The sequence below is a fragment of the Gymnoscopelus microlampas genome, assembly GCF_963454915.1.
Source record: "Gymnoscopelus microlampas genome assembly, chromosome: 6".
In the NCBI taxonomy this organism is placed as follows: domain Eukaryota; kingdom Metazoa; phylum Chordata; class Actinopteri; order Myctophiformes; family Myctophidae; genus Gymnoscopelus; species Gymnoscopelus microlampas.
Window position 1 is genome coordinate 5,644,384 of NC_139943.1, and position 27,957 is coordinate 5,672,340.

Genomic DNA, 27,957 nt, shown 5'->3' on the forward strand with positions numbered 1-27,957 from the left:
CGTGTGTCAGACTGCAGATGGACTCTTCAGATATCTTCCCAAATCTCGCGGGAGTGTGCTGCTGGGATAGAGAAAGGTCGATAACAAAGTAGATTTTCTCCTAATTTGTGTCTCTAAAAAAAAGCCATTTTAGTATGAAAATCTTGTACATATTGTGTGTCTTGTGATGATCGGGTCCAATATTTAGTTCAGTAACCATGGAGCTAAAGAATGGTTCAGAAGCTGTGTTCACGTTCACTCTCCCATTGGAATCAATAGACTCCAACCTGCTTCCTGTCTCCTAAAAAGGCGTCCACCTACGTCACGCAGAAACAGGAAGTACACTGGAGAATGCGACTCTTGCTATTTTCCTCTTGGTTAACAATCTTTGACCAGGCTTTCCGCAGCACCTGTGGGAAGCCTGGTTTCTATTGATAATCGACCAGTGTGATCCGGTCTAGAGCCCGCCTACTGTATCCGGTCATTGACACGTACACACACATTAAAGAAACGTTTCCGTATCCGGTACAGATCCAGACCGGATGAGCATGCAAACGCAAAGTAACCTGATCTCAGACTATAGGATGTTCGGTAACGCCTCTTCTTCTCTCAGGCTAGAGAGCGGAGCCAAAAAAAAAGAAACAGATCTACAAGCTATCGACGCGTCGCATTGCGACGCGTCAATAGCTTATAGATCTGTTTCTTTTTCTTTTTGGAAAGAAGCGACCCGTTTCAGATCAAGCACAACGAGCGAAGAAGGAAGGGAGAGAGAGAGAGAGAGGCTTCAGATCGGAGTTTCGAGACTTTTAAACTTTTTAAAAAAGTGTATTTTTGCTTTTGATTTGAGATCTAAACCACAGCAGATCGGATAGCAATGGGCTGTAGGTCTGATGTGTTTAATTCACAACAACATTTAGTATCTCATTTGATCTTAATATTTGGATTCCTGCACTTTTCTGTGGTTTTGTGGTCAAAGGACTTTTTATTAAGGGTCGCTATAAGAGATTTGAGCTGCGCCGCAATTACGGTAAAAAAAAAGAAGAAGTTTTAAAACAAAGCTCATCTGCATCATTAATCTCATGGTTTTATGTGTTTGTTGTTTGACTGTTTGTTTGTTTTTTGTTTCAGAGATGAGATATTTTCTCCTCGTTCTGCAGATCTCTGTGTCGTGGTGAGTGCATGGAAAAAAAGTGCTCAATTTGTTTACTTGATTAAAAGTATCAATACTGCATAAATGATGCATAAATACTCTGTTACAAGTAAAAGTCCGGAATTCAAAATGTACTTGAGTAAAAGTATTGGTATCTAAATGTAGTTAAAGTGCCAAAAGTAGAAAGTACTCAATACGCTATGCAGAATGTCCCATCTCACAAAGTTTTCAAATGTAAAAAAAAAAAATGCATTAAAATCTTTTGAAAATAGCAGATCTACAAGCTCACAATGCAAAGCACTGCGATGCATTGTGAGCTTGTGTATCTGCTGTTGTCAAATGGCTGGAATGTATATAGGGCTGAAGTGGTTAATGTATGTTGTGTAAAAATAATCAAAATCTACAAAGCAACTAGTAACTAAAGTTTTCAAATACTTGTAGTGGAGTAAAAGTACAATATTTGCCTCTGAGATGTACTGTAGTGGAGAAGTACTGAAAGTTGGAAATACTCCAGTAAAGTGAAAATACCTCAAAATTGCACCTGTAGAGTACTTGAGTAAATGTACTTAGTTACTTTACACCACTGGGTGAGTTTGAGCGGATCCTCTTTTTTTTATTATCATTATTTTATAATCTTGGTATCTTCAAAGTCTGCATGATGATCATGTGCTGAATGTCTTGTGACAACAGAGATGATCAAAGTACACGGTGTACAAATGACCCCAGAAACTCTTAACATGGCTTTATTTTAGATTTATTGATTGAATACTTTATTACAAATAGCACAGGAAAGTACATTTCAATACCAGGTCAGCTAAGCGGATTTTAAATCTAAGAAAGCAAGCCTATGGCTTGTTTCCATTGGGTTCTTTAGTTTGTACTCAATTCATCGAAACATTTAATGACAGACACATATTCAATACTATGCAAAACATCATATAAACAGTTAGAAATAAAAAATAATAATATATATGTACAGTAAACACAGTACATATTTACAGTAATGTTATTCAAAGTAAAAGTTGCTATTGTGAATTTTGTGTCGTTTTTTAAAACGTTTAAAGGTCTGTATTGTGATATAGTAAGGATTGCTATAGCCTTGACAGATAAGTGTTTGTTCAGTAACAGCTGGGTCTCCCCATCTTCTGGGTCTCCCCATCTTCTGGGTCTCCCCATCTTCTCCACCTCTTATAATAAACAGACATCAATTTCATCCAATCAGGAGATATATACCAATTATTTGTTTACTAACATTGAGACTGGACGCACAGGTGATTGTTTCACGCAATCAATTCTCAACCTGTTGTTTTGGGGTGCGCTGGTTTCAGCACACCCCAACCCCCTCTTGTGTGTTGGCTAGTGAGGCGAGACCTGACAGAAGGGGTTTCATACTGGTTGCGCGCATACTGGTTCTTATCAGTGTGACGTCGTCTGTTAAGGGGTCTATAACTCACGCAGCCAGAAAGCAACTTGTATATGCTATTTTTATAGGAGTAGTTCACCCAAAACATTACGAAGAGTCCTACCGGAGAGACAGGCGGTATCAAATTGTTGGCTTAGGAATGCGACAAAGACAAAACAAATCTCCATGAATTCAATGCTTCATTGGGTGTGTAATTGATAGAAAGTAAGACATTTATTGGGTGAACTACTCCTTTTAATATATGGCATCTAGAGTTGCAGTACCAACCATTGACAGCCCATACATCCAAACAGAAAAGTCCTATCTGATTGTATTAAGTAACGTTAAACTCACCAACATTGCAGCTGTACGGAAAGCTTGGATTATCCTCTTTGTATCTGTCAAGTTTTTGTTTAATAAGAATCCACCATAGACATGTTATGAGCTACTTTCTGTCAATACTCTCCGTGCAGGTATTTTTGAGTGGTGCCAACCACTCCTATAACTGGCTTTGTCCGTGTGTCCGCATGTATGTATGTATGTCTGTCCAATAAACAAACATTGATGACAACATCAATACGGGGGTCAATACGGGGCTCATCAAAGGCACCACTCTCTTCACACAGGGTGTGATTTTTCTAAAGTGTTGGAGTTTGGAAGCGCTCGTTTCCAATATTGCAACATCCTGTTGCCTCCTGCATTGTGACATGTGACATTTCAAAGGTGGTACGCAGTGCTATTAAACAATAGCCGTGCGGGGACGGAACCTCCAAACACATTCACCTCCTGTGTTTGCAGATATCTCATCTTTACACACCTGTCATCATCTCTCACTAAGTGGACACCGTCTCCCACCTCCTCCACCCCCCATGGAGACCCAGGCAGAAGAAGACCCCTACGTCTTCACCTCTGACTCGCTGCCCCCCGACCCGCGCTTCTTGCCCCCGCTGGCCAACGGCCTGCTGGGCTGGAGGGTGTACCACCCCATCATGCACACGGGGGGGCTCTACAACGGCCAGGGCGGGCACTGCCACCGAGCGGACGTGCCCTGCCCCCTCGCCGTGGCCCTCGAGACGGAGGGAGAGGCCGAACACGCCTACAGCCTGGACACTCGCACAGGTAGTTATCACACCTCTTGCATGGATTAAAGTTCAGTCGCCACGACTGATTTCAGTTCTTTGGATTCCATAGAAGTCGGCATGTTGCGCAGCGAAAATGGACAAATCTACAAGCTCGCATTGAGAGCCTGTAGATTGGCTATTTTCTGTTATTATTTTAAGATTAGAGCATTTTAAGTGGTTAAACTAGCAGGTATGTTCAGAAGCATGTTCCATAAAGGAACGTTTAGGAATAAGGTGAGGTTTAGGCCTAGTTTTACTGAGGTTACGTTTAGGAATAAGGTGAGGTTTAGGCCTAGTTTTACTGAGGTTACGTTTAGGAATAAGGTGAGGTTTAGGCCTAGTTTTACTGAGGTTACGTATAGGAATAAGGTTAGGTTTAGGCATAGTTTTACTGAGGTTACGTTTAGGAATACCTGGTGGCGACGGTTCCGAGGTCGCCGGATTTGACCCGGGGCGAGTGTGTTTTGGGGCGAGCGTTCTTGTATTTTAAAACAGTTCAAGTAGCCGATCTACATCTGTACACATATCTACACCGATCACACTTGTTCCCACACACAGGTATCTTCACTCACTCTCTCCTTATTCCCACACACACACACACACACACACACACACACACACACACACACACACACACACACACACACACACACACACACAGGTATGTTCACTCACTCTCTCCTTGTTCCCACACACACACACACACACACACACAGGTATCTTCACTCACACTCTCCGCACGGCCAGCCTCACGGCCACGCAGTCCTTCTACGCTCACCGGCACTACTCCCACCTGCTGGTGATGGAGGTGTTGCTGGTGCGCCACGCCGCCTCGCCACCAGAGGACGCCGTGACCGTCAACCTGGTCAGCTCCTTCAACCCTCACAGCAGAGACATCCACTTCCACAAGGCTCCGGATTACAAAGGCGGAAGGTAAAGGTTGACGTTACTGTGAACGTTACTGTGAACGACGTAACTGTGAACGTTACTGTGAACGTTACTGTGAACGTTATTGTGAACGTTATTATGAACTTTATCGTGAACGTTCACTGTCGGGGGGGAAACCTTGTACGTCCAAAACCTTTAGTTATTATTTCGTCACAAGTTTTTGTTGACACTTTTCATTTGTTCAATATTTAAACCCACACTGTAGGAGCTAAAAGGGTTTTTATTGTATTTGTGCACTGAAATAGATAATTGGCATATTCACATCATCATCAGCGCGTCATACAGGTTTCTATCTCCCAGTCATAGCCTGCTGGCTGATCCATTAATCGGGGGGGTCTCCATCAGCCACTATAGCCACTTAACCACTTTCAAGCTGGCTAAAATAGATCAAATAGAGCACCGAAGTCTGATGTCATGTACACATCCTACCTGGGTCGTGTTTTTTCCCCCCATTCTGAATTCCCATAGACGTGTTTAATATCGCATCAAATAAGAACTGTGTTCCAAAAATAAACAAATGACCCCTGCGGTTTTACTCTTATGGATATGAAGCATCAACAGACGTTGAGAAAAAGCTAATTGTGGTCCTTTAATAATAAAGGACCACAATTCTTGTATGAGACCTCTCTATGGAGAATGACCCAATGTTATTCTCCCTAGAGAAATTACTTTACGAACCAGGGGATGGACGAGTGACGTCAGGACTTCTGATAGCAGATCAGCTATTTTCGCTCATTCTGTGTGGCAGCGTCATACGTCAAAGTTCAAAATAAAAAAAATAGGAAATACATGTATGAAGGAACATAAACATGCATTACATATGTCATCACGTAGACAAGGTTTCTGCCCAACAGTGACCATATTATGCTCTAAACACATCACTGAATAATGTCTGGTTCAATATAATGTTTGCATAATGCATTGTTTAATATAATGTTTGCGTAATGCATTGTTTAATATAATGTTTGCATAATGCATTGTCTAATACAATGTTTGCATAATGCATTGTTTACAACTACAGATGCTGAATGTTTCTGTTCGTTCTCAATTTAGTTTGATTTGTCAAGATCCAAGATTCAAGATTTGTATTGTTACATCCCATAACACAGGTACAATTCTGTGGTGTTGTTGTTTACATTGATTGATTGATTGAATACTTTATTAACACGTTTGTTACAATTTAAAATGTAGGCATTAACCCAGAGCGATTCACAGTAAGCAAGGGAAATAGAGGTAATACATCAAATGCATAGAAATGGTAATCTAGGATCAAACAAAGAACCTATCATCAGTCTAAACCAGTGGTTTTCAACCTTTTTCCTGCCAAGGACCCCTACATTGATATACATTTGGCCGCGGACCCCCAATTGAAAATGTTTTGTGCCAGGGACCCCCATAAGCAAAGATATGAGTTAATTTTCGCTTTAAAAAATATAAATATTCAAAGATATGCACACTTTTTCAAGGTTTTTCAAAAATAGCAGACCTACAAGCTCATTGCGCGGCACCGAGTGCCGCGCAATGAGCTTGTATATCTGCTATTTTTGAATAGCCAAAGCTAAGTGGTTAAAAATGATTGTGACGCTATTAACTCATTTTGCTGGGGACCCCCTTGTACTCCCTCAAGGACCACTGGTGGTCCCCGGACCACTGGTTGAAAACCACTGGTCTAAACAGTATATCAAAAAATCTATAATCTCTACATTGAAACTATACACACTATATGATGCCAGGTCTACAACTGACTTAGCATCTGTCTACATAACATGCTATCTAAGTTACATTTAAGCCTTTGCATAAGCCTGCAAGGTCGTCAAGGCTAGGTCTAGTGCTACAGGCTGAGATGGAGTCTGAAGAGGTGAGTCTTCAGATTACGGCGGAAGATTGGGACTGAGTCTGCAGTTCTAACTGCAATGGGGAGTTTGTTCCACAGTCTGGGAGCCAGAAGGCATTTAGCAGATGCTCTTTTTCCAGAGCGATTTACAGTAAGCAAGGCAAACACAAGGTTATACATCACATGCAGAGAGACAGTGTACTGTAGCCTCAGTAGTCTAGGATCATACCAAGAACCTATTGCATCAGTCTAAACAATATACTATTAAAACGTGTATTATCTGTACATTGAAACTATACAAACAAATAAGATGCCAGGTCAACAAAATGCACCTGGCATCTGTCTACAAAACATGCTACCGTATCTAAATTACGTTTTAACCTTTTGCATAAGTGACCGCATGGTCGTCAAGTGACATGCAATACAAGTCTTGTACTGTTTGTTCACCAGTGTTGATTTCGTCGACCAAAACTGACGAAAAATGTTCATCAACTACCTTTTTTCACTGATGAAAAGTAAATAAAAACTAAAGCTATGATCACTAAAACTAAGACTAAATATATTGACAATTTCGTCAACAGCAAATAATAACTAGTCTAAAATGTTAGTGAGGGTCTAGTGGAGAAGAGATCCAGTAGAACTAGAAGACAAGTCATTTTATGTTTGGTTGCGCTCGGGTGTTGCGCTCTGAAAATAGCAGATCTATAAGCAGATCAACGCGTCGCGCTGTGACGCGTTGTGAGCGTGCAGATCGCATATTTTCAGCATGCAACCGAGTGTAAAATCTGCCATTACGACTCCATCAAGGCACCGGCAAAATACATTTTAGATTTAGTCGACTCTAATCTTATGATATTTAGTCGACTAAAACCAGACGACAAACCAAAACATTTCAGATGACTAAAATATGACTAAAACTAAATCTAAATTTGCTGTCAAAATCACCTTGCTCCCACACATAGACACCTCCACGGACAGACCAAGGCCCCCGAGGTGGCGGGGGGCTCGCTCAGCTCGGTCCATCTCATCTGGACGCCGGTGCCGGACAGCGTGGCGTTGCTCCCCGACCAGAGCCAGTCCCGCTGGGGCTTCATCCTGGCGGTGGGCGACAGCGCCGAGGCCACGCAGAGCAGCTACGACGAGGGTCTGGAGCTGATGGCCGTCGGGAGCCTGCGGCCCTCCCACCAGCAGGCCTGGAGCGAGATGTGGCTGGACAGCCAGGTGAGTGGCGGTGGTTGAAAGTAACTAAGTACATGTACTTTAAAGTAATACAAGGAAGGTCCACAAATAATGACTTTTAGCAACCTATGCTGGTCATTGCCGTCACTGCAGGTCTTTTGCTTATTCCTGCATTACCCAGAATTCCATTTGTTTTCACTGGAAGACGGAAGCGTTTCAAAAAGCGTTCTTTTAATTGTTTTATACTATCTACGCATCGTTTCTCTTAGCCAGCCCAGTGGAGCATTAGTTACCGTGTGCTGTGTTTTCTTTTGCTGTTGTTTTTCCATCTTCAAATCCTATAATGTCTTAAAAACAGCGTGAGATTCCTTTTTGTTATTAGCGCGGTAGTTCCTGGCCAAAAAGGAAACCGGTGGATTTCCGTTTTCCGGCCAGATGACGTCATTTTCGTGGGAAGGGCAGCCCGCCACCGTTTCAATAGAAAATATGTTTATAAAAGGCTTTCGGGGGTGAAATTCATGGAGTGGGTGTTGATGAAATTGTCAATATATTTAGTCTCAGTTTTAGTCATCATAGCTTAGTTTTTATTTAGTTTTTATTTATTTATTTATTTGTCAGTAAAAAAAGGTAGTTGACGAACATTTTTCGTCTTAGTTTTAGTCGACGAAATCAACACTGATTACTGTATACCTAAAATAGATTGACATATTTTGACCTATTTGCACAGATATGAAAGCTTTTTAACTGCACACAATTTCTGTGAAATTTATTAATATCGGCCAGTAAATAGGCCAGTTCGGCGGCATTTTGGAGTTCCAAGTAGCCGATCAGCCAGATGACAGAGCAGTAACCTCTGGAGAACAATCACCATATTATGTCAGGCTTGGATGTTTCTCCTCGCCTCTCCACTAGGTGGAGCTGTCACTCCGTCTGGCTCCAGCAGCTTCAACTGAGCGCTGATTGTCTGTCTGTCTGTCTGTCTGTCTGTCTGTCTGTCTAGGTGGAGGTGAAGGGCTCGGCTACCTTCAACAGAGCTCTGATTGGCTGTATGTTCTACCTGCTGAGTGCGTTCCCCTCGCTGCACCAGGCCTCGGGGGCGTTCGGAGGGGTCAGTCCTGGGGGTCTGTCCAACGGCGGGGACGGACAGGACTACTGGGGACACGTGTTCTGGGACCAGGTCTGTCTGTCTGTCTGTCTGTCTGTCTGACAACTTTTATCCAATCAGGAGAGAGAACTCATACAGGATGCAGGATAAACAAGTGAACAACTTAATGGTCACAACACAGGTTTCCTATTTTGCTAAAAATTGGCAACCCACATATTTTGTGTTTCATCGAAAAATATTTCTAACATCTTTTAAATGTATAAAAGGTTTTAGTTAAAGCAGCACTATGTAACTTTTTAACAACTCTATTATGTCCCATACATTTATAAAGTTACATATTTAAGCAATAATATTCAGATGACTCTACGCTAATAGCTCTGATGACTGACAGTGATGACCCGAAACAGTACCAGTGTAGCGTTGACCGGCTTGTGGAGTGGTGTGACAAAAATAATCTGATTATCAACACTAAGAAAACTGAGGAAATTATATTTGGCCCTGCTCCCGGTGATAAGACACCACCGGTGACAATCCATGGTTCAGCTATTGAACAAGTCCCATCTTACAAATATCTGGGGGTGATGATAGATGCCACCTTATCATGGTCATCTCATATTGATTATATTTGTAAGAGGATACAGCAGCGTATGTACTCCCTACGCCGACTCAGATCGTTTGGTGCTAGTAGTCAGATCTTGTCTCTTTTCTATACGTCTGTTGTTCAAACTGTGATGTTGTACTGTAGCACGGCCTGGTTTAACAGCCTATCAATGGTATATAAGAACAAACTGTATAGCCAAATTAAGATCTGCGCTAAAATAGTTGGTAGGCCAGTCGAGGCTGTGTTACGTTCCTTTAAAGAGGCCCAGATCAATAGTATGCTTAGACTGGCAAAGAGCATCTCCTCTGACCCCTTACATGTTTTAAATGATGAATATCAACTGTTGCCCTCCGGGAGGCGGTTTAGAGTCCCTAAATATGAGAAAAACAGGCTAAAGAACTCTTTTGTACATCAGTCTGTTCGGCTTTTAAACCAAAGTCGGTAAACCAAAAGGATTTGTTCTACTGTTCTTGTTTCTGTCTGCTTCTGTGATGTATGTCCTGTAATGTACTTTGTGTAATGTATTGTGTATGTCCTGCCGGTATCTTGAGCGGTGACGTCATGGACACAAAGCAAATTTCGGTGAAAGCTGACAATAAAGTTGTATCGTATCGTATCGTATCGTATAACAATCATCAATTCCATAAATGTATAGACTCAGGGGGTCCTTGCTAGGGGCTTGACTTTATTACTATGTATAGGGGTCCCTGCTAGGGGCCTGACTATATTACTATGTATAGGGGGTCCCTGCTAGGGGCCTGACTATATTACTATGTATAGGGGGTCCCTGCTAGGGGCCTGACTATAATACTATGTATAGGGGGTCCCTGCTAGGGGCCTGACTATATTACTATGTATAGGGGGTCCCTGCTAGGGGCCTGACTATATTACTATGTATAGGGGGTCCCTGCTAGGGGCCTGACTATGTTACTATGTATAGGGGGCCACTTTTGTTAACCACTTGAACCCACAGCATCCCTATTCTGTGGGGAACGTTCGCCAAAAGTAGCAGATTTACAAGCCTACAACGCGCTGCAACGCAACACGGTGTGAGCTTGTAGATCTGCTATTATTGGAAGTTGTACTGAATTTGCAGCTCAACAAAAGCTAATTCATCCTAGTGTATGATGGAGAACGATTTCACGATAACTCAAAATCTCTGCGATGCGATTATTGTGAGCGTTTTTTTATCACGATAATGATTATCGTCCCATCCCTACTATGTACCCTGGCATCGCCCTCTTCTACCCCCAGCTGTTTAGTTAACTATAATAACTATGTACCCTGGCATCGCCCTCTTCTACCCCCAGCTGTTTAGTTAACTATAATAACTATGTACCCTGGCATCGCCCTCTTCTACCCCCAGCTGTTTAGTTAACTGTAATGACTGTGTTCCAGGACATATGGATGTACCCTGGCATCGCCCTCTTCTACCCCCAGCTGGCCCAGGCTGTGCTGGACTACAGGGTGAGCACCATCGATGGAGCCAGAGACAACGCCCAGAGGCAAGGACACAAGGTACACCTCCACCTCCACCTCACTGTTCATTTAGTCACTGAAACTACGACAAAAGAATGTTCGTCGACGATCTTTTTTCCACTGACAAAAACGAATAACATATGTTCATTGCTACATTGTCATTGTATAGTCCTACAATGCTACAAGTGTTGATTATGTCAGCGGTTCCGGTTCCGGTAGGAGACACAAAGGAGTATCTTTGTGTCTCCTACCGGAACCGCTGCCGGTCATCAAATTATTGGCTTAGGAATGCAACAAAAACTTTTTTTTTCATGAATTCAAGTCTCAATAGCTCTATGCACAGCATTACTTATCAATAAAAAAAAAGGTGTGTGTGTGTGTGTGTGTGTGTGTGTGTGTGTGTGTGTGTGTGTGTGTGTGTGTGTGTGTGTGTGTGTGTGTGTGTGTGTGTGTGTGTGTGTGTGTGTGTGTGTGTGTGTGTGTGTGTGTGTGTGTGTGTGTGTGTGTGTGCAGGGACTGAAGTTTCCATGGGAGAGCGCTGTGTCAGGAAGAGAGGTGTGTCCTGAGGACATATATGGGCAACAGGAAGTTCACATCAACGGAGACGTGGCACTGGCCTTCCAACATTACCTGTACCTGACCCGAGTACGTTTATTAATAATGATAACAATACCTTCCAACATTACCTGTACCTGACACAAGTATGTTTATTAATAATAATAATAACAATACCTTCCAACATTACCTATACCTGACACAAGTGTGTTTATTATTATTAATAATAATAGTAATACCGTCCAACATTACCTGTACCTGACACGAGTATGTTTATTATTAATAATAATAATACGTCAGATTTATTTATCTGATTCAATTCCGCAATAGGCTCTATGCACAGCAGAAATATTGTGAAGAAACTGGGCCTCTTCCTTACTTCCTTCGCAGGTGTTACCAATGATACTACTAATGAAGGCTCTGTTCCATTCTGGTTGTTACAATGATACTAATGAAGGCTCCGTTCCATTCTGGTTGTTACAATGATACTAATGAAGGCTCTGTTCCATTCTGGTTGTTACAATGATACTAATGAAGGCTCTGTTCCATTCTGGTTGTTACAATGATACTAATGAAGGCTCTGTTCCATTCTGGTTGTTACAATGATACTAATGAAGGCTCTGTTCCATTCTGGTCAAACAGAGTCAGGGTGTTGACTCACTGGAAACACTCTGCTACACCAGTGGGTCTCAAAGTGTGGTCCAGGGACCCTCATGGTTCCTTGAGGGGGTTCCTTAAATGGCCCCCTACCGGTGTGTAACTCTGAGACTGTACAAATGGACCCGTAAGGGTCCATTTGTACAGTCTCTCTTGCATACACCCCTTTGAAGTGTTTTAACTCTTAACTGTGTGTGTGTGTGTGTGTGTGTGTGTGTGCGTGTGCGTGTGCGTGTGCGTGTGCGGTCACTCAGGATGTGACCATGTTCACGGATCGACGGGGCAGCGAGGTCATCTGGGGCGTGGCAGACTTCTGGGTTTCCAAGGCAACCTGGAGCCCGGAGGACCAACGTTACCACATCCTCGGTACCGACAGTATTACTGTATTATCAATGTTTAGCTACAACGCTACCGCATCCTCGGTACCGACAGTATCACTGTATTATCAATGTTTAGCTACAACGCTACCACATCCTCGGTACCGACAGAACACTGTATTATCAATGTTTAGCTACAGCATTTCTTAGAAAAGATCACCAGCACTCACTTTGATCACTTTAGGATTTCTTGTTTTATTTAGTCAGTCATGAGCTCCAGCAACAGATCATACTACAACGTTACCACAGAATACTGTACGTTTCAATACAACCACATCCTAGGTACCAACACAGCAGTGTTGATTTCGTTGACTAAAACTACGACGAAAAATGTTCGTCGACGACCCTTTTTTCACTGACGAAAACTGACGACAACTAAAACTAAGACTAAATATATTGACAATTTCGTCAACAAATACAAACTAGACTAAAATGTTAGTGAGGGACTAGTGGAGAAGAGATCCAGTAGAACTAAAAGACAAGTCCTTTTATGTTTGGTTGCGCTCGCGTGTTGTGCTCTGAAAATAGCCGATCTACCAGCTTACAACGCGTCACGTTGTATTATTTGCTTGTATTATTTACAGCATGCAACCAAGTGTAAAATCAGCCATTACGACACCATCAAGGCACCGGCAAAATACATTTTAGTCGACTATAATCTTATGATATTTAGTTGACTAAAACTAGACTAAAACTAAACCATTTCAGATGACTAAAATATGACTAAAACTAAATGGAATTTTATTCAAAAGACTATTGACTAAAACTGAATCAAACATTTCTGTCAATCAACACTGCAACACAGAATACTGTACGTCCATTGATGTTTCAATACGTTAGGAGGAAAAGAGTTCTTATCGAGAGGACAAGCACTTGCGATAACGATAATCAGTACTACAGAATGTCACAGATATTAAGTCTTTATGACTTATGACGTAATGTTTCAGCATTATTGAACAAATGGAGAAAAAAACGCTCTGGATGGAATTCCAAACGTATTTTATTAATGCCGCAACGTTTTGATCAGGCAATTAATACGTCTTGGGAACTTTAAACCAGTGTGCGGATGTTTTTACCTTCTCCTTGACTCTTTCCTTGATGTCAGCACCTGGCCTAAACACAGGTACAAGCAGTGGTGGAAAGTAACTAAGCACATTTACTTAAGTACTATACTTAAGTACAATTTTGAGGTATTTGTACTTTACTTGAGTTTGTCCAATTTCCAATACTTTTACTTCTACTCCACTACATCTCAGAGGCAAATATTGTACTTTTACTCCACTGCAATTATGTTATGCAATTATGTTATGAATATAACATAATTGAATATCTGCTATTCTTGAATAGCCAAAGAAATCTAAAAATGACACACAGATGCGTTCCCGGTCTTAATGGGTTATGCTATGTGTCTACATGAAGATATGTTTTGTTTTTCCTATCGATATGTTTCCCTGTTTTTCTGTCTTTTCTCCTCTTTCCACTCTGAGAGCATACAGATCCACTTGGTTCCATTTGTACACTCTCAGAGTTACAGGACCCACAAGGGTCAATTTGGACCCCTAAGTGGACCCCGTTTTTTTAAGAAACCGTACTGCATAGATGGTTGTTATTTATGTATTTATCCATTCAGGTGTCATGCCACCTGATGAGTATTACTACAATGTCAACAACTCTGTGTACACCAACACAGTAGCCAAGCTCAGGTACTACTAGGAGTATTCATAACATTAACACCATTAACATTCATTCATTAAACCCAGCCGCCGCACGCAACTTAGAGGGTATATCCATAAACTCTACCTTTGCAATTCCCTCAATTGACAGCCTCATTCATGGAACAGAAAAGTCCAGTCTGATTTTACATCTTTTGCCATGTCTTTACCATAGCTCAGTGTGCGGGTTCTGTCTCTTAAACCTCACAGAGTTTATTGACATAATTTTGCTCATAACCAGTGTTGATTTTGTCGACTAAAGCTATGATGAAAAATGTTGGTCGACTACCTTTTTTCACTGACGAAGACTAAATAAAAACTGAGCAACGATGACTAAAACTGAGACTAAATATATTGCCAATTTCGTCAACAAATACAAACTAGACAAAAATGTTAGTGAGGGATCTAGTGGAGAAGAGATCCAGTAGAACTAAAAGACGAGTCGTTTTATGTTTGGTTGCTCTCGGGTGTTGTGCTTTGAAAATGGTAGATCTACAAGCTCACACAAGCTTGTAGATCGTCTATTTTCAGCATGTAACCAAAGGTAAAATCAGCCATTACGACGCCATCAAGGCACCGCCAAAATAAATTTTAGTCGACTAAATCAGCTGTAGATTTAGTCGACTATAATCTTATGATATTTAGTCAACTAAAAGTAGTAAAACTAAAATATTTCAGATGACTAAAATATGACTAAAACTAAATGGAATTTTATTCAAAAGACTATGACTAAAACTAGATAAAAAATTGTCAAAATCAACACTGCTCACAACACGACAGGATGTTTGTGGATCAAAGCCGTCCGTAGGGGTGCAGTTTATCGGTGAGTTTATCAGAATGGACTTTTCTGTCTCAAGAACGGGGGGGGGGGGGCTGTCAACGGGAGGTGTTGCCATGCAGAGGTATGATGGATGCCCTGTACGTTGCTGTCGGGTAGAAACCTCTTATCTCCATATTGTTCAGGATGTATTTTATTTTATTTTTCCGCAAATGAACGCCTTACTTCATCATACGACAGCGTCACACAAAAGCAAAGTAGCAGATCCACAAGGCCGAAGCCAGTGCGGCGCGTTTGGAGCTCGTCGATCGACTACTTTTTCCATTTTATTTATTTGAATCCTGAAAAGTAACAATTTTGGACATATGAGGTTTCCACCTGACAGAGTCTATATTCTCTAAATACATTCATAATACATTTGTGTGTCTGTCTGTCTGTCTGTCTGTCTGTCTGTCTGTCTGTCTGTCTGTCTGTGTCTGTGTCTGTATCTGTATCTGTCTGTCTGTCTGTCTGTCTGTCTGTCTGTCTGTCTGCCTGCCTGCCTGCGTCAGTCTGCAGTTTGCGGTGGAGTTGGCAGAGCTGATTCAGTTCCCGGCACCCAAGGAGTGGCAGGAGGTGGCGGACAAGATGAAAATCCCCTTTGACGAGGAGAACAAGTTCCATCCTGAATACGATGGATATGTCAGAGGTATACTGTACCAGGGACGTAGCTATGAGTGGGCCTGGTACAGAGGTATACTGTACCAGGGACGTAGCTATGGGTGGGCCTGGTACAGAGGTATACTGTACCAGGGACGTAGCTATGGGTGGGCGTGGGAGCATACTGTACCAGGGACGTAGCTATGGGTGGGCCTGGGAGCATACTGTACCAGGGACGTAGCTATGGGTGGGCCTGGGAGCATACTGTACCAAGGACGTAGCTATGGGTGGGCCTGGGAGCAGCAGCATACTCAGTGATTTTCATCAGTCATTTGGATTCCATCTCATCTTAAACAAGCTATGTGCTTAACTGAGCTATCCAGTTTAGTAGACCTTGTATTGCGAATTTTTACTTCCATGTACTGTTATGTACTGTCATGTACTGTTCTCATGTCTTACTAAATAAAGTACATCAATCAATTGAAGTCAGCATAGCATGTATTCTATGGAAGCGTGTCACGCACTGAAAATAGGCCGTCTACATGCTTACAACGCATTGGAAGCTTGTAGATCATTTTTGAGTTACCTATTTTTGGTTATTAGAGTTTAAGATGAAAGAGAATTTTGAAGTGGTCAAACTAGCAATAGAACTAGCAATAGAACTAGCAATAGAACTAGCATTAGAATACATATATTCAATCTTTCAGAAAACCCTAATTGATCTCAGATATTTTATGAAGGCAAAGTTGTTTATGAAACACAGCGCTAGTGGCGGGGAACTAAGTACTAAATATACTCAAGTACCGTAGTTAACTACTGTTTGTGTACGCTGAAACCCAGTGGACTTACAGTATGTGTGTCTCTCTCCAGGTCACCCGGTGAAGCAGGCTGACACGGTGATGCTGGCCTATCCTCTGGGCTTACCCATGACCTCTGAGATCAGAAGGAATGACCTGGAGATCTATGAGGCCGTCACAGACCCTAATGGACCGGCCATGACATGGGTGAGATCCAGTCACACACTTATGACCAGCGGTGTAAAATAACTAAGTATGTACTCAAGTACTGTACTTTTTTTTTTTAGGTGTTTTTTACTTTACTGGAGTAGCCTATATCCCATTTTCTGTACTTTTACTTCTACTCAAAGTATATGCAAACTTACTTAGTTACTAGTTACTTTGTAGATTTTGATTATTATTACAAAACATACATTAACCACTTCAGCCCTATATACGTTTTGCCTATTTTCAAAAGAAAAATATTTGAAAACTTGTGAAATGGGACATTCTGCACAATGAGTATTTTCTACTTTTGATACTTTAAGTACATTTTGATACCAATACTTTTGTACTTTTACAAGTTAAATCTGATCTCCGGAGTTTTACTTGTAACAGTATTTCTACATTGCGGTATTGATACTTTTACTTAAGTAAACAATTTTAGTGTTTTTTTCCACCACATGGGTAAGATCCAGTCAAAGCTACAGTACGGCATGGGTAAGATCCATTAAAACATGGGTAAGGTCAATGCTAACTTCCCAGGAAGAGAGAAGGGCTGTACTGTAGTTTCTATTAGCTTGGAATCACCATCGATGATGTCACTGGTAGGCAGGTTTCTGAATTGTGCACACAGTCCTCCAATGAGACACAGACCGAGAGAAACACGGCTGGTGTGAGAGCAGAAGTGTGGCCAATTGCATTTTAGGGAAGAAAAGGAAAAAAAACTGCCAACCTGAAAATACTCAGTACTTTACAGCCTTCCTAGAAATGTACTCGAGTAAAAGTAAAATATTTGTCTTGGAAATGTAATAACTATAAGTATCAAAAAAGTCTAATACTCCAGTAAAGTACAGATCCTCAGAATCTGTACTTGAGTACAATGCTCAAGTACATTTACTCCGTTACTGTCCACCACGGATCTTGTGTGTGTGGCGTCTGTCTCTGCAGTCGATGTTTGCTGTTGGCTGGTTGGAGCTGGGCGAGGCTGAGAAGGCTCTAGGTCTGCTGCAGAAGTGCTTCGATAACATCCAAGAACCATTCCAGGTACGACAGTGGTTCTCAAACCCAGTGTTCATTTTGACAGTTTGTTCTAGTTTTAGTCATATTTTAGTAATACTAAAATGTAGTCGACTAAATCTACAGTTGATTTAGTCGATTAAAATGTATTTTGGCGGTGCCTTGTTGGCGTCGTAATGGCTGATTTTACACTTGGTTGCATGCTGAAAATAGCCGATCTACAAGCTTGTGAGCTTGTAGATCTGCTATTTTCTGAGCGCAACACCCGAGCGCAACCAAACATAAAGTGACTTGTCTTTTAGTTCTACTGGATCTCCTCTCCACTAGTCCCTCACTAACATTTTAGTCTGGTTTTTATTTGTTGACGAAATTGTCAACATTTTTCATGCACGCGCGCGCGCACACACACACACACACACACACACACACACACACACACACACACACACACAGGTATGGAGTGAAAATAATCTCTCCACACACACACACACAGGTATGGAGTGAATCTGCAGACGGTACTGGAGCGGTGAACTTTTTGACCGGCATGGGAGGCTTTCTGCAGGCCGTGCTCTTTGGCTTCACAGGCTTCAGGTCAGTTCTTATGTACTGTTGACCCCCTTATAGTCTGGTTTTACAGGCTTCAGGTCAGTTCTTATGTACTGTTGACCCCCTTATAGTCTGGTTTTACAGGCTTCAGGTCAGTTCTTATGTACTGTTGACCCCCTTCAATCCAGCGGCCCTGGCGAGACTACGTCTCTCCTAGACATAGGATCTGACTCGAATTTTGACCTCATGGTCAAGATGAAATCCCCCCCCCCACCTGAGCAAGCAGGCAGGCTCTAATAGCTCAATGGTATAAATGTCATCACTTGCGCAGGACACCGGGTTCAAATCCGGGTAGAAGAGAAACGTTGTATAGTCAGGGGTGCACATAACTTCTTAGGTCTGGTACGCAGAAGAGCACCTGGACATGTGACTTGGTGCGCATGGCGCCCGTCCCGTTTTGTCAACGGGGGGGGGGGGGGGGGCGGGGGTTTCAGCACGGTGCCCACCGGACAGTTTTGTCAACGGGGGGGGGGGGGTTGGGGCGAGAAAAAAAGGACGCTCTGCTTCTAAATTCCGCCGATTTTCGCCGTTTTTTTTTCTCACGCTGTTAGATAAAGCCCTCAAGGTTGGTGCCCTGTGCTGCTGCGCTGATTTTATCCGCCAGATTGGGACGTTCACGGCATATTTTGCACCATTACGGTGCGTTCATCATCGGTGACGAGTGCCTCTAACAGCCGCTGCTGGCTGCGTGCACGCAGCGAGGCAATGCGAGGCGATGCGAGGCGACGCTAGTCATATCTCTACCCCTGTGCCTAATGGCTGTACATGGGGCCGACGGGTGCTTTAGAGTGATTGTGTGAGTGGCTTCAGGAAGTAAATTCCTAGCCTCGATCTCCACGCTTTTATTTTTTAGTTTTGCTAAAAAATAAAAGCTTGGAAATTCCTGTCCCAGCTGTTGGTGCGCAAAAGCGCCTCGCGTCGCCTGATGTGGTGCGCATTTTTTATTTTGGGTGCGCATGCGCACCTGCGCACCAGTTATGTGCACCCCTGTGTATAGTGCAGCTTTTAACCCATTAAGACCTGGAACTTTGTCATTTTTAGATTTGAGCTAAAAAAGCATTATTTTACCCTTTGGGCTATTCAAAAATAGCAGATATACAAGCTCATAGCGCGGCACCGAGTACCGCGCTACGAGCTTGTAGATCTGCTATTTTTGAAAAATCATGAAAATGTTTGCAAATCTTTGAACATATATATTTTCAAAGCGAACATTGTTAACTCAAATCTTTGCTTCTGGGGGGTCCCTGGAACAAAATATTTTCATGGGGGTCCGCGGCCAAATACATATAATTTTGGGGGTCATTGACATGAAAAAGATTGAGCACCACTGATATAGAAACATACGTTTTTCAGAAAAGTGTTGGGATTTAGGAGACATGTAGAATCGGCTTCAGGTCTCAATGGGTTAAGTACAATTGTCTAAAGCACTTTGTAACGGTTGTCTTCCAGGGTCCAGAAGCATTGCCTGGCGTTCTCTCCCGTCCTCCCTAACGACCTGTCCGAGCTCCTCATCCGCGGCGTCAGTTACCTGGGCAACAAGATGGACTGGTTGCTAAGGAGAGACGAGGTCTGCATCATCCTCAGGGAACCGACGGCCAAACACTGCCCCCTGGAGGTTGTCCTGAAAACTACAGGCACCAGAATCCCTCTCATAGCAGGTAACTAAACTACAGACACCAGAATCCCTCTCATAACAGGTCACTAAACTACAGACACCAGAATCCCTCTCATAGCAGGTAACTAAACTACAGACACCAGAATCCCTCTCATGGCAGGTAACTAAACTACAGACACCAGAATCCCTCTCATAGCAGGTAACTAAACTACAGACACCAGAATCCCTCTCATAGCAGGTAACTAAACTACAGACACCAGAATCCCTCTCATAACAGGTCACTAAACTACAGACACCAGAATCCCTCTCATAGCAGGTAACTAAACTACAGACACCAGAATCCCTCTCATAACAGGTCACTAAACTACAGACACCAGAATCCCTCTCATAACAGGTCACTAAACTACAGACACCAGAATCCCTCTCATAGCAGGTCACTAAACTACAGACACCAGAATCCCTCTCATGGCAGGTAACTAAACTACAGACACCAGAATCCCTCTCATAGCAGGTCACTAAACTACAGACACCAGAATCCCTCTCATAGCAGGTAACTAAACTACAGACACCAGAATCCCTCTCATAACAGGTAACTAAACTACAGACAGTAGTTTAGTTACAGTGAGAGTGGCCAGTACGGCCACTCTCACTGTAATAATATTACAGTGAGAGTGTAATATAATATATTTATCTGTCTGAATGCACACTAACATGGCATGTTTAAATATGAAACACAACTTTATTTTTATTTATTTTATATTTTTTAATTATACAATATATGTTGTAGCCTCCCCAACCTACATTACATTACATTACATTACGGTCATTTAGCAGACGCTTTTATCCAAAGCGACTTACAATAAGTGTATTCAACATAGGTAGGGAACGAAAACTACTAATCACCAGAAGTTTTAAGTACATTTCCTGCAAAAACAAGCAACCAAGAGTATACCTAGCGCTAAGGTAAAAGTGCAATATATCAGCTACCTACTTTCTTAAACAGATGAGACAAAAAATGGCAAAATCAAATGAGCACGAGCTAAAACAAATAAGTGTATCGACTAAACAAGATCCAATAAAACAATACAAAAATAAAACAAGAGTTCGTACAACTAGTTAACAACAAGTAGGCCAGGCAAAGAGGAAGGATAGTGTTTCCTGAAGAGGTGGGTTTTCAGCCTGCGGCGAAAGATGGGCAGTGACTCTGCTGTCCTGACATCAGTGGGAAGTTCATTCCACCACTGTGGGGCCAGAACAGAAAAAAGTCGTGACCGTGTCGATCGACCAGAAGGACCGTTGAGTGGCGAGGGAGTCAGTCGCCCCGAGGTGGCAGACCGGAGTGGTCGGGCAGGGGTGTGGGCATTGACCAAAACCCGGAGGTAAGAAGGAGCTGTTCCTTTCACTGCTCTATAGGCTAGCACCAGGGTTTTAAACTGAATGCGAGCTGCTACGGGGAGCCAGTGCAGAGAACGGAGAAGGATAGTTGTGTGGGAGAACTTGGGGCGGTTGAACACCAGACGAGCCGCAGCTTTCTGAACAAGCTCCAGAGGTCTGATGGCTGATGCCGGAGCACCAGCAAGGAGGGAGTTGCAGTAGTCCAGGCGGGAGATGACAAGAGCCTGGATGAGCACCTGGGCTGTTTTCTCCGTGAGGAAGGGGCGAATCCTCCTGATGTTGTAGAGGAGGAATCTGCAGGACCGTGTCACTGATGCGATGTTAGCCGAGAACGACAGTTGATCGTCCAGGGTCACACCCAGATTCTTCGCAGTCCGAGTTGACGTCACCACAGCATTCTCAATGGTGATGGCCATGTCTCGGTGAGGACAGCCCTTCCCCGGGATGAACATCAGCTCGGTCTTGTCCAGGTTGAGCTTCAGGTGGTTCGTCGACATCCACTCCGAGATGTCAGCCAGACAAGCAGCAATGCGTGCCTCCACTTGTGTGTCAGAGGGGGGGAATGAGAGGATCAGCTGGGTGTCATCGGCATAGCAGTGGTAGGAAAAGCCATGGGAGTGGATGACAGCACCAAGAGATGTAGTGTAGAGAGAGAAAAGAAGAGGACCCAGAACCGAGCCTTGGGGAACCCCAGTAGTGAGCCTGTGTGGTTCTGACACAGACCCTCTCAGCATCACCTGGTAGGAGCGACCCGTCAGGTAGGATGCAAACAGGGAGAGTGCAGAGCCTGAGACACCCATCCCCTCGAGGGTGGAGAGGAGGATCTGGTGGTTCACTGTGTCGAACGCTGCAGACAGGTCCAGGAGTATCAGGACGGAGGAGAGAGAGTTCGCTCTAGCGGCATGGAGCGACTCCGTCACTGCCAGGAGGGCAGTCTCTGTCGAGTGACCCACTTTGAACCCCGACTGGTTGGAGTCCAGGAGGTTGTTCTGGTGGAGGTAGGAAGACAGTTGTTTAAAGACAGCACGTTCGAGAGTTTTAGATAGGAAGGATAGAAGGGAAACCGGTCTGTAGTTCTTGATCTCAGAGGGGTCAAGTGTCGGTTTCTTCAGGAGGGGGGTGACTCTGGCAGTCTTGAAAGCAGAGGGAAAGTAGCCAGACGTCAGAGAGGTGTTAATAAGGTGGGTTAAGAAGGGAAGGAGTTCAGGTGCAGAGGACTGCAGCAGAGGGGATGGGACCGGGTCCAGGGAGCATGAGGTGGGGCGACTAGAGGTAATAAGGAGAAGGACCTCGTTAGAGGAGAGGGGAGAGAAGTGGGATTGAGAGGGTGGGGGAGAGGGAGGAGGAGTAGATGAAGATAGGGAGGGAGGGGTGGAAGGCAGACAGGTGTGGGTAGTGCGCAGGGCATCAGCCGGGGGAGGAGTGAAGGAGGATCGGATATCGTTCACCTTCTTGTCAAAGAAGTTGGCGTAAGTCGTCAGGGAGGAGGGAGGAGGAGGGAGGAGGGGGAGGTGGTTGCAGGAGAGAGGAGAAAGTTTCAAATAGTTTTTTAGGGTTGGAAGCAGAAGCCTGAATTTTAGTGCAGAAGAAAGCAGCTTTAGCAGCTGATAGAGAGGAGGAAAAGGTAGAAAGGAGAGTTTGGAAGGTAAGAAGGTCCTCCGGGAGGTTGCCATTTCTCCATTTGCGCTCAGCCGCTCTCAGGCTCCGTCTCTCAGTACGCACTGAGTCCGACAACCAGGGGGCAGGTGGAGTTTGGCGTGCAGGCCTGGTGGTGAGGGGACAGAGATGGTCTAGAGAAGAGGATAGGGTAGAGAAAAGAAGATCAGTGGCGGTGTCAGGGGATAGAAGAGCAAAGGATTCAGGGGCAGGGAGAGCAGAGAGAACAGAGGAGGAGAGATCAGTGGAGGATAGTGTGCGAAGGTTGCGACGTGAGGAAATCATGTGGGTAGGGAGGGGCTGTGAGGGGGGAGAGGAGAGAGAGAGAGAGTAGGACATGAAGTAGTGATCAGATAATTTCTTACCTTTTCTAACCTTTTCACTGGAAAGAGGAGTGACGGACAGGTTAGCTGTAGAGCAGCATCTGGTGAAGATCAGGTCCAGTTGGTTGCCAGCCTCGTGGGTAGGGGGAGATGGGGAGAGAACTAGGTCGAAGGCGGCGAGAAACGAAAGGAGTGGGTCTCGCTGCTTCTCAGTCGGGAGGTTGAAGTCACCCAGAAGGATGAATCCAGAGCCATCGACAGGGAAGTGAGAGACTAGAGTGTCCAGCTCTTCCAGGAAGCCACCAGCAGGGCCCGGTGGGCGATAAACAACTGCAATGGTGAGCTTGACTGGATGAGAGACAGTGACCACATGAAATTCGAAGGAGGTAGGAGAGAATTGTGACAGTGAGACAGGAGAGTATTTCCATTTTCTGGAAATTAGTAGACCAGCACCACCACCTATCCGCACGGCTCTGGGAGTGTGAGAGAAAGAGTACACATCTGACAGAGCCGCGGGCGTAGCAGTGTTTTCTGGTGGGATCCAGGTCTCAGTCAGAGCAAGGAAGTTGAGGGAGAGCAAGGATGCGTAGGCTGAGATGAAAGCAGCTTTGCCTTCCACCACAGCCGAGTGGCAATTCCAAAGCCCTCCCGTTACCACTTGCTCGACGTGAGTTGACAGAGTAGGATATATTAGATTAGTGGTATCGCGACATCTGGGTGTAACCCAGTGTTTGTGCGACCACCAGGAAGAGGAGAGGACAGGAATAGGAAGAAAACACATTGTAGACCACTAAACCTATACACACTATACACTGCTATATCTATCACACTACTATCTATGTCACTAGTCAATGATACTGCCTATCGTTCTTTGACTAAGTCGCGCTTTGACAAAGTCGCCTGCTGCTGCCTTTGCCTGCTGCTGCCTTTGTTCGTCTAGCCTTAGTTCGACTGGCCACTTGAAAGCTGCCGCTTTCAAAGCTAGTATTTAAAGCCACTTCAACTGATTGCTAATCACCTGCCAGGAGTGAATGCCCCTCCCCTAATTATCGAAGTCTTCAGTTCAAAGTGCCTTTAATAGGCTGTCAGCTGAGCAATAGAGCAAGCTAAATAACAACTAGTTAGAAGCTAAAGCAACTATACAACTACACAACACTACAACTATACAAACTACACAACACTGACACTTTAGAACAAAGTACAGCTACTTAAAGCAACCTGCTATTATAAGAAAATATACTCAAACTCTCTAGGTGACTCAGGCAGAATACAGGGTTCCTTCAGCTGTTGAATTTACACACTGAAGTCACACTGGCCCCACACTGGCTTATAACACCTTGACAGTGTGAATGCACCTCCCCTAATTATACAAGTCTTCAGTTCAAAGTGCCTTTAATAGGCTGTCAGCTGAGCAATAGAGCAAGCTAAATAACAACTAGTTAGAAGCTAAAGCAACTATACAACTACACAACACTACAACTATACAAACTACACAACACTGACACTTTAGAACAAAGTACAGCTACTTAAAGCAACCTGCTATTATAAGAAAATATACTCAAACTCTCTAGGTGACTCAGGCAGAATACAGGGTTCCTTCAGCTGTTGAATTTACACACTGAAGTCACACTGGCCCCACACTGGCTTATAACACCTTGACACTGTGAATGCACCTCCCCTAATTATACAAGTCTTCAGTTCAAAGTGCCTTTAATAGGCTGTCAGCTGAGCAATAGAGCAAGCTAAATAACAACTAGTTAGAAGCTAAAGCAACTATACAACTACACAACACTACAACTATACAAACTACACAACACTGACACTTTAGAACAAAGTACAGCTACTTAAAGCAACCTGCTATTATAAGAAAATATACTCAAACTCTCTAGGTGACTCAGGCAGAATACAGGGTTCCTTCAGCTGTTGAATTTACACAAGGTAGGGGGTCCCTGCTCCATCTCCCCATCAGTTTGGGGGTCCCTGGCCTGAAAACGTTGAAGACCCCTGCTATATAGCCAGGGCTGCACATAACTGGTGCGCAGGTGCGCATGCGCACCCAAAATAAATAATGCGCACCACATCAGACGACGCGAGGCGCTTTTGCGTACCAACAGCTGGGACAGGAATTTCCAAGCTTTTATTTTTTAGCAAAACTAAAAAATAAAAGCCTGGAGATCGAGGCAAGGAATTTACTTCCTGAAGCCACACTCACACAGTCACGCTAAAGCACGCGTCGGCCCCATGTACAGCCATTAGACGCAGGGCGAGGGGACGCATGCTGTGATTGTGTGAGCCTCGCATCCTGACACACAGACAGGCTGCGACTCGCAGCTCGCTGCACGCAGCAGCTGTTAGAGGCACTCGTCACCAATGATGAACGCACCGTAATGGAGCAAAATATGCCGTGAACGTCCCAATCTGGCGGATAAAAGCAGTGCAGCACAGGGCACCAACCTTGGGGGCTTGACCAAACGGCGTGCGTGAAAAGAAACGCCGAATATCGTCATCGTCGCCCCCCCCCCCCCCCCCCCCCCCCCCCCCCCCGTTGACAAAGCAGTCCCGGTGGGCTCCGTGCTAAACCCCCCCCCCCTCCCGTTGACACAACGAGTCACATCTCCAGGTGCTCTTCTGAGTACTAGACCTAAAAAGTTATGTGCACCCCTGTATATAGCAATGATTACTATCACAATATAGAGCTATTTCACACACATTTCAACAAAAAAATGTCACTTACTGCACCTAATAAGTACAAATAGCTTGTTATTAATTGTGTGTCATTGATGTGTTTTTCAGGGCAGCCGGTAACCTTTCCTCGAGAGGCAGGGACTCTCTGCCCTCTGGATTCTACCTTTTCTTGTTGGCCGCTCTGACGACCGGAAGCAGCAAACTGATCATCTCTTATCAATTAAATTCATTACTTAATGAATTAATCTCATCTCTTATTCATTTCTTTCATAATCTTATTCAGTTCATACCCTACTATACTCAAAACATGGTACGTCGCTGTATTGTTTTAGTTTTTTTTTTAAAGGATCTCTGGCTAATAAGCCATATATGCCTTAATACATTATACTTGCCCTCTTTAACTAAAACAAAATAAAACACCTTAAATATTTTATTTATTTTAGAAATGGTTAATCTTTGGCCCATATAGGCCACGCCCATTTGCGTCAGGATAGATTTTCTGCCATTTTGAATTTTCTTCAAAACACACTTTTAGCTCCTCCTCCCATATATTTTGTCCATATTTCACAAAAATTGGTACACATGATCTTTGGACACATGCGATAAACATCTCCAAGCGGAATTTTGATAGTCATTACCGTTCGTCCGTAAATGGCTTCCAAATTTAGCGGAAGGGGCCCGTTTTACAGAAAAGGCCACAAATCACGAACGAAACGTCCAGTCAATCGCAAATTTGAATCACATGTCAAGGGTGGTTTACTCAACAAATCCCCAAAAGCATTTCCACTTTGATCCATAGGGGGCGCCACAAATGCTCAAAATGTAACCGTTTGATGCAAAAACCTTATGTTGGGGGGATCAATCCTCTCAAAATTAAACGCAAGTGATCTCAGGAGTTACGTGACAATGTAATTGGCGCAGCCTCCGACGGTATTCCTCCCAGCGTATTCCTCAAGTCCCGGCGGCAGCGACCCGCGACTCGCGTCGGCGCAACCACACTCTGCAATTGCCCTGAATTGTGACGCGTCTAGTTTTTATAGTGATCCAGTTCCAATTTTGTCTGCTCATTTCTTAGTGTCATCACTTCCAATTTCACTTGTTTAATCTATATCCTGATTGAGTTCTCTATCCTGATTGGATAAAATTGGAAATTAAACTGAAACTGAAACGAAAATGCATTTTCTGTTTTATGAAGAGCTGGAGAGACAAGGAGACTCCTTTTACTGAACAAACACTCTATAGCAATGAGTACTATCAGAATATAGAGCTATACACTTATTTTAACCAAAGAAAATCACTTACCCTATATTTAAGTACTGGGATAATTCATTTAAAGGGATAATTCACCCCCAAAATTACTTTTTTTTCCTCTATCGATTAGTCACCCCATAGAGACTTGATTTGGTGGATATTTCTTTTATTTTTGTTGCATTCCTAAGCCAATAATTTGATGACCGGCAGCGGTTCTGGTAGGAGACACAAAGAGTCTCCTTTGTGTCAACATCTCAGATGCAAATATTGTACTTTTACTCCACTACATTTATTTGAAAACTTTTGTTACTAGTTACTTTGAAGATTTTGATTATTATTACAAAACATACATTAACCACTTCAGCCCTATATACATTTCGTCCTTTTCAAAATAGCAGATCTACATCTGAGCTTGTAGAGATTTTGCACATGCTATTTTCAAATGATTTTGAAAAACTTGAAATTGGACATTCTTCATAATTTATATTTTTACTTTTGGTACTTTAAGTACATTTTTATGCCAATACTTTTGTACTTACTCTCAAACACATTTTGAATTCCGGATTTTTACTTGTAGCAGAGTATTTCTATATTGCAGTATTGATTCTTTTTTCTTAAGTAAAACATTTTAGTACTTTTTCCACCACTGGTACAGTATCTGTAAACCAATGAAATATTAACCAGAACCTGTGACTAAATAATAACTACATTATGGATCCATTGGAACACAGCTTCTTTTTTCTTTTCTTTTTTTCTCCCCTGAAAAGCAACGGTTTGGAACATACAAGGTTTCCACCCGACAGAGAGGATATAATAATTGTGCTTCTCATTTGTCTTTCATGTGAGAGATTGAGCGATGAATGAATACAAAATGGAGCAATAAAAATGGAATGGA

The 27,957-nt window shown here is 43.3% G+C and overlaps 1 protein-coding gene across 2 annotated transcripts; it reads left to right on the plus strand.

Annotated features, from left to right (window-relative positions):
• The first annotated feature begins 711 nt into the window (after positions 1-711).
• On the plus strand, positions 712-27,956 carry pgghg (protein-glucosylgalactosylhydroxylysine glucosidase). Of its 2 annotated transcripts, none has more exons than XM_084060297.1 (16): positions 712-1,006; positions 1,108-1,150; positions 3,330-3,650; positions 4,369-4,585; positions 7,397-7,655; positions 8,614-8,790; positions 10,718-10,837; positions 11,312-11,443; positions 12,265-12,376; positions 14,018-14,090; positions 15,429-15,565; positions 16,387-16,520; positions 17,463-17,558; positions 18,025-18,122; positions 19,587-19,795; positions 25,920-27,956. In XM_084060297.1, the coding sequence occupies exons 3-16, from the start codon at positions 3,401-3,403 to the stop codon at positions 25,994-25,996; spliced, it is 2,091 nt and encodes a 696-aa protein (XP_083916423.1). In that variant the 5' UTR covers positions 712-1,006; positions 1,108-1,150; positions 3,330-3,400; the 3' UTR covers positions 25,997-27,956. The 2 variants fall into 2 exon arrangements, with proteins under 2 accessions (XP_083916423.1, XP_083916422.1); XM_084060296.1 differs by having other exon boundaries at positions 3,370-3,650.
• The last annotated feature ends 1 nt before the right edge of the window (position 27,957 follows it).